Below are 6,000 nucleotides of genomic sequence, written 5' to 3'. Positions count from 1 at the left end.
TATTTAATCCATTTTAAAAAGTGAAGTGGATGAATACTTTCCCAATGCATCATTCATTCATGTTTCATGAGGAATTTCTCTGTAGATGGACTTAAAGCTAAATCAAATGTTGCTCATAGTTCTTATTTTCATAAAAAAGCAAAAGTGTTGAATCCGATATTTAATCACAACCCTTGTATTAAGAATGCCATTGATTAGAAAATGTAAAAACCATGTTTTTCAAACTTCTGATATCAATATAAAGAGACAAAGCTTTATTTATTTCTAAATATCCTAGAAAGACTATAGGCACATTTGCATTTATTCACACTAAGTGATTTAGGATCACTTTCATCTTTCCTCAACTGTCTTTCCACCACAAAGTAAATGGCAAAACATTAGTTAGTGTTTTCTAAACTGATACAAACCCTGCAGTTGTCACACCCCCCCCTTCCCACCCATGATAAAGGAAAACGTACTCAACATGTCACAGACCCACCAGGACACTCGAACAACACTGGTGCTAAAACACTCCATTTTTGTGCTACAGGTCCAGAGTAAAGTAGATCAGTCAATGAGAACACATGTTCTTATTTCCTCTGGTACTGGAAGTAAACCCATCTCCCATGATCCATCCATCAACCACATCCAACTCTCAGAAACAACTGATGTCTTGACAGTGCCATCTCATTGATAAATCTACTATGATATTTCAGGTGGCCCGAAATGTAATGCGTTTCTTATAAGGACAGGCTAAATAGAAGATTGTCCTCAAATCGTCTCCCTTAACAGGAATTGGTCTGTACCCTGGTAAAGTGTGTGCACTATGCATAAGTGTGACTTAAACTCCCTTTCACACGTCTATGCATTATTTGTGCATTTGTTTTGTCCTCATAGGACACTAGCACTACTTCCACATTCTGGAAAATATAGGTGATCAACAATAAGTAGGTCACTGTTCTTCAATACATTACCTTGTTTTATGCCCATTAGATAGTGTCAAAAGAAACCAAATGTCTTGATTTCACAATCGCTTTACAATTCTCGCTCGAGACACACATCATAGCATTCATCCCAGTTAACTCAACCTATACAAACAACCATCTCATACGTCTTGTGAATATGTTAATATACTCCGAATAACACAACAAAAAAATACAGATTCTTGTTCGGGGGAGGGACGAGGAAAAGTGCCATTAATATACATTCAATTTACAGCAGAGCAAGTCTGGCTAGGCTGTTTCAACATCCCTCCCTTATAGTCCACACCCTCTCTAACCCTGGTGCCGTTGCCCTGCGATTGGCCCTCTGCAGTGTCCGTCACTGGCTTGGTCGGTTGGGGCGGTCCCTCCAGTAGTTGTTATAGGCCTCCTGGAACATGTTCTTGCAGCTGAGCTTGGCGTCGAGGCGGGAGCAGATGAGGAAGGAGCCGCCCATCTTGCGGTGGAGGGAGTAGGTCTCCTCGGGGGGCGGGGTGAGGCGCTGCTTCAGCATCACGGGGATCAGGTTGTGGATGCGCTCCGTGGTGCTCTGGGCCCCAAAGTTAAAGGGCTCCGTGGAGGCGAAGGCCTCGCCCAGGATCATCACCGCATCCACATGGGCGTTCTCCATGGACTGAGGGACGTGCAGAACATACTCAGTAATAACTAGAGTGTGTGTATATTTTTGAAATTAAGTTAAGTGTTCACTACTAAGTTTATGCCATAGATTAATGAAGGGCCTTCTCAATTCATTGTGACTAAATAAAATGGTAAACAGCATTATTGATGCGTGTGTTGAGAAAGAATGAAGTCACTCACCTTTGACTCATAACCTGTGAGGAACTTCATGTCTCTTGATCTCTTCAGAACCCCCTCTCTGTCTCCCTCTGCTGCGGACTTGATGAGCTGGTTAAAACAAGAAATAAAAGATGTCACACACGTAGAAGGAAATCATTATGGTCGGTTATGTTTTGTTGGGGGATATAGCCCAATAGCTCACCTCAATGTAGATGTCAGTGAAGTCTTCACTAAATCCTCTCGTTGCACCGAAATCTAACAACGCAACCTATGGATGAAACAGTAGCAATGTTTAGTTATTTGAAGCATTCAGCAAAATCGTGCTACTAGATGGGGGTTACTGTATAGACTTGACTCTACAGAAGACATGGTATTTACATTTAAAACAGAAAGGGCCTTTAGGAGGGTCATCAAAATCAGTGGACTCGAATGATGAAATTGATAAGAGTTAAAAGGCAGTCTCACCCTGTGTGTCTGCGGGTCGTAGAAGAAGTTGGACCAGTTGGGGTCAGTCTGCATGTATCTGAACTCAAACAGCTCCCTCAAACACAGCTTCAGGATATTCTCACAGATCTGACAGATAGAGAGAAATCTCATTTTTCATTCTGCAGTGTGGCCACCAAGGGGCAGTATTACACTGGTGTTTTGGTGTATGAGGCGACAGAGAGAGGAGGTTGTTGTGGTGGTGTTTGTCTTACATGTCAAAACAAGCTTGGCAAGAGAACACACACATTCCACAATATACTGTAGGTAAGTAGTAATCACCAGAATGGTGCAATTGTTTGGTTATTGAATAAAGTTGCAGCCTGCGCTGACCTCGTTCTTGAGTTCCTGGGAGAGTTGTTCAGCCTGGTCCAGAGGGAAGCCTGGGACCAGCTCTGTGGTGAGGACGGCGTTGCTGCTCAGCTCATCTATTACATCTGGCACGTAGAAGAACGGGTGGTCTTTCAGCAGCTCCCTGTACCAATCACATATATGCAACACTCGTCAGACACAGGAACTACAACATACAGCTCTGAAAACTACTGCTGGATAAGTCAGCAATTAGGACTAAACGGGAGTATATGTACATTGTTTGTGACAAAGATTCACGGGATCTTTAGTTTGCAAATCGCATTATAGTCCTACTATGTGAGTTTAACATATCACATAGTAGGACTACACAGATTTATCAGTGCAGTGTAGGGCTCCCGAGTGGCGCAGCGGTCTAAGGCACGGCATCTCTGTCCAAGAGGTGTCACTACAGTCCCTGGTTAGATTCCAGGCTGTATCACATCCGGACGTGATTGGGAGTGCCATAGGGTGGTGCACAATTGGCCCAGCGTCGTCAGGGTCTGGCCCGGGGTAGGACGTCATTGTAAATAAGAATCTGTTCTTATGACTTGCCTAGTTAAATAAAAGGTTAAATAAAAATAAATAAAATCAGTGAGTGTCCTCAACAACAACAGCTCATTGCATCGCCACAATCCCTCAAATAACCCTCCAGAGTCTACACTAACTCCATGTGCTTGGGCTGTAGAAATCACTGTTTAATGGGGAGGGTGAACCATGTACTGTATGACTATGCATAGAAGGGAGTGGTGTCACTGTCCACGGTCAAGGTGAAAAGCATGTCATCCACAGCTGGTGTGTACTGCATGTGTAACAGGAGCCCCCGCTTTGGACATATACCCTCACCCTGCCTGCCCGTCAACAGATCATGGAACGGGGACAGGGGACATGAGGAGAGGGCATGCGGAGGGAGTGCTTGTTGTCTCCTTGTATTATTTCTAGTATGTCTAAATTTAAAAGCTGGCTGCAAGCCAAAATGGTGCACCTTCATATCGAAACCTAATGCTCCCCAGAGGGCTAGAGCGGCTATTCTTAGCCCCTGAAGGCCAACTTCATCCAAAATATAGCAATTGTACCCCCTTCACTTTTCATTTCAGGGGCAGAGCAGTGACTTAAGTGTCTTTAAGAAGGAGCACAGCTTGTTGTTTTCATTACTCACTTGAATTTCTTGGCACATTTGGCCTCTCTTATGTAATCACATTCCAGCGCCAACTCTCTGCTCATCACCTCAATCAAATGCTCAGGGAAGAGACCTGTACAAAATGTAAACAGAGGGAGAGAGAGGGGGGGTTGATTATAATTTATCTTCCACGTAGAGGATGTGTGCTCCAATCATTCCTGGCTCAGTGGAAGCCCTGACTGATGGGAACGAGTCACCCTACCGAGGATCAATGATGGTCTCTCTCTCTGCTGTCTGTGACACTGCATGTGTGTGTGAGCAGGCTCGGAACAGGATAATAGTGTTTGCTTATAGGGAGGGGAGGCTGGAAAATCCCCATTATTGTGAGCCATGTCATACACGTGATTGGACTATGTTGTCATGCTATGTCAGTTGTGTATAGTATGAGCCCATAAATAACTCCTTTCAATCCCTCCAGGGGTCGTCACCTTCAGGCAGCGCATTGCTCATGGTGAGGAGGGTCATCAGGTTGTTGACGTCACTGTCGATGCTCTTAGCCACTCCGGGGTACTGCATGGGACAAACAGCATGATAAAACAACCATGTTTACCAGTTTGACATAAACCTGCCCTGACGTGAAGACAAAACACTGCCATGACATTGTATATGGGACATGCTAATGGAGCACTTAGCTCCCTTGTCTATATACAATTTGAGATAAACCTATACAGTTTATAACAACAAACATGCTTTCCATACTGTAGGTCTTTTGACTGGTGAACATGTGGGAAGAGCTTACTAATACAATTTAGATAAACAATACTGAGTTGACACGCAAGATTCCCATGTGCTTAAAAAGTTGAATACATAAAAAAAATAGACTTGTTTGTTTTCTTCTTGAAAAGACGAGCACTGCCTTAAATGCAGCCATGAGAACAGCAGAAAAGCGAATGCTGGTGGTCACTGCTGACAGTCAACATCGGTCATCTCTACACTGTGGACCTCTACAATGTGACTATGCAAGATACCTTTAATGAGGTTGTAAAAAGCCTCTACTGTGTGCGTTATTGTGACCTTGTACTATTAACTTCCTCACCATATTAGATAAGCATGCTCCGTTTAAAAATGCAGAACTAAGAACAGATACAGCCCTTGGTTCACTCCAGACCTGACTGCCAGCACAAAAACATCCTGTGGCGGACTGCAATAGCATCGAACAGTCCCCGCGATATGAAACTGTTCAGGGAAGTCAGGAACCAATACATGCAGTCAGTCAGGAAAGCTAAGGCCAGCTTCTTCAGGCAGAAGTTTGCATCCTGTAGCTCCAACTCCAAAAAGTTCTGGGACACTGTGAAGTCCATGGAGAACAAGAGCACCTCCTCCCAGCTGCCCACTGCACTGAGGCTAGGGAACACGGTCACCACCGACAAATCCATGATTATCAAAAACTTCAACAAGCATTTCTCAACGGCTGGCCATGCCTTCCGCCTGGCTACCCCTACCTCGGCCAACAGCTCCGGCCCCCCCGCAGCTCCTCGCCCAAGCCTCTCCAGGTTCTCCTTTACCCAAATCCAGATAGCAGATGTTCTGAAAGAGCTGCAAAACCTGGACCCGTATAAATCAGCTGGGCTTGACAATCTGTACCCTCCATTTCTGAAACTATCCGCCGCCATTGTCGCAACCCCTATTACCAGCCTGTTCAACCTCTTTCATATCGTCTGAGATCCCCAAGGATTGGAAAGCTGCCGCAGTCATCCCCCTCTTCAAAGGGGTAGACACCCTGGACCCAAACTGTTACAGACCTATATCCATTCTGCCCTGCCTATCTAAGGTCTTCGAAAGCCAAGTCAACAAACAGGTCACTGACCATCTCGAATCCCACCGTACCTTCTCCGCTATGCGATCTGGTTTCCGAGCCGGTCACGGGTGCACCACAGCCAAACTCAAGGTACTAAACGACATCATAACCGCCATCGATAAAAGACAGTACTGTGCAGCCGTCTTCATCGACCTTGCAAGGCTTTCGACTCTGTCAATCACCATATTCTTATCGGCAGACTCTGTAGCCTCGGTTTTTCGGATGACTGCCTTGCCTGGTTCACCAATTACTTTGCAGACAGAGTTCAGTGTGTCAAATCGGAGGGCATGCTGTCCGGTCCTCTGGCAGTCTCTATGGGGGTGCCACAGGGTTCAATTCTCGGGCCGACTCTTTTCTCTGTTTATATCAATGATGTTGCTCTTGCTGCGGGCGATTCCCTGATCCACCTCTACGCAGACACCACCATTCTATAT

At 45.1% G+C, this 6,000-nt stretch overlaps 1 protein-coding gene across 2 annotated transcripts in view; it reads right to left on the bottom strand.

Annotated features, from left to right (window-relative positions):
- Nucleotides 1–940: 940 nt before the first annotated feature.
- LOC123990785 (atypical kinase COQ8A, mitochondrial-like) overlaps nt 941–6,000 on the bottom strand; it is a 30,416-nt gene continuing 25,356 nt past the window's right edge. For both annotated transcript variants that reach the window (XM_046291646.1, XM_046291647.1), the window contains exons 9-15: nt 4,197–4,278; nt 3,748–3,841; nt 2,574–2,715; nt 2,223–2,330; nt 1,960–2,025; nt 1,779–1,865; nt 941–1,593 (exon numbers count right to left, since the gene is read on the bottom strand). In XM_046291646.1, coding sequence (XP_046147602.1) covers nt 1,300–1,593; nt 1,779–1,865; nt 1,960–2,025; nt 2,223–2,330; nt 2,574–2,715; nt 3,748–3,841; nt 4,197–4,278 — 873 coding nt within the window. In that variant the 3' untranslated portion in view covers nt 941–1,299. The remainder of the gene's footprint in view (nt 1,594–1,778; nt 1,866–1,959; nt 2,026–2,222; nt 2,331–2,573; nt 2,716–3,747; nt 3,842–4,196; nt 4,279–6,000) is intronic.

Source organism: Oncorhynchus gorbuscha, linkage group LG12 (assembly GCF_021184085.1).
Source record: "Oncorhynchus gorbuscha isolate QuinsamMale2020 ecotype Even-year linkage group LG12, OgorEven_v1.0, whole genome shotgun sequence".
NCBI classification, from domain to species: Eukaryota; Metazoa; Chordata; class Actinopteri; order Salmoniformes; family Salmonidae; genus Oncorhynchus; species Oncorhynchus gorbuscha.
This window is presented reverse-complemented; position numbering and strand designations above follow the sequence as displayed.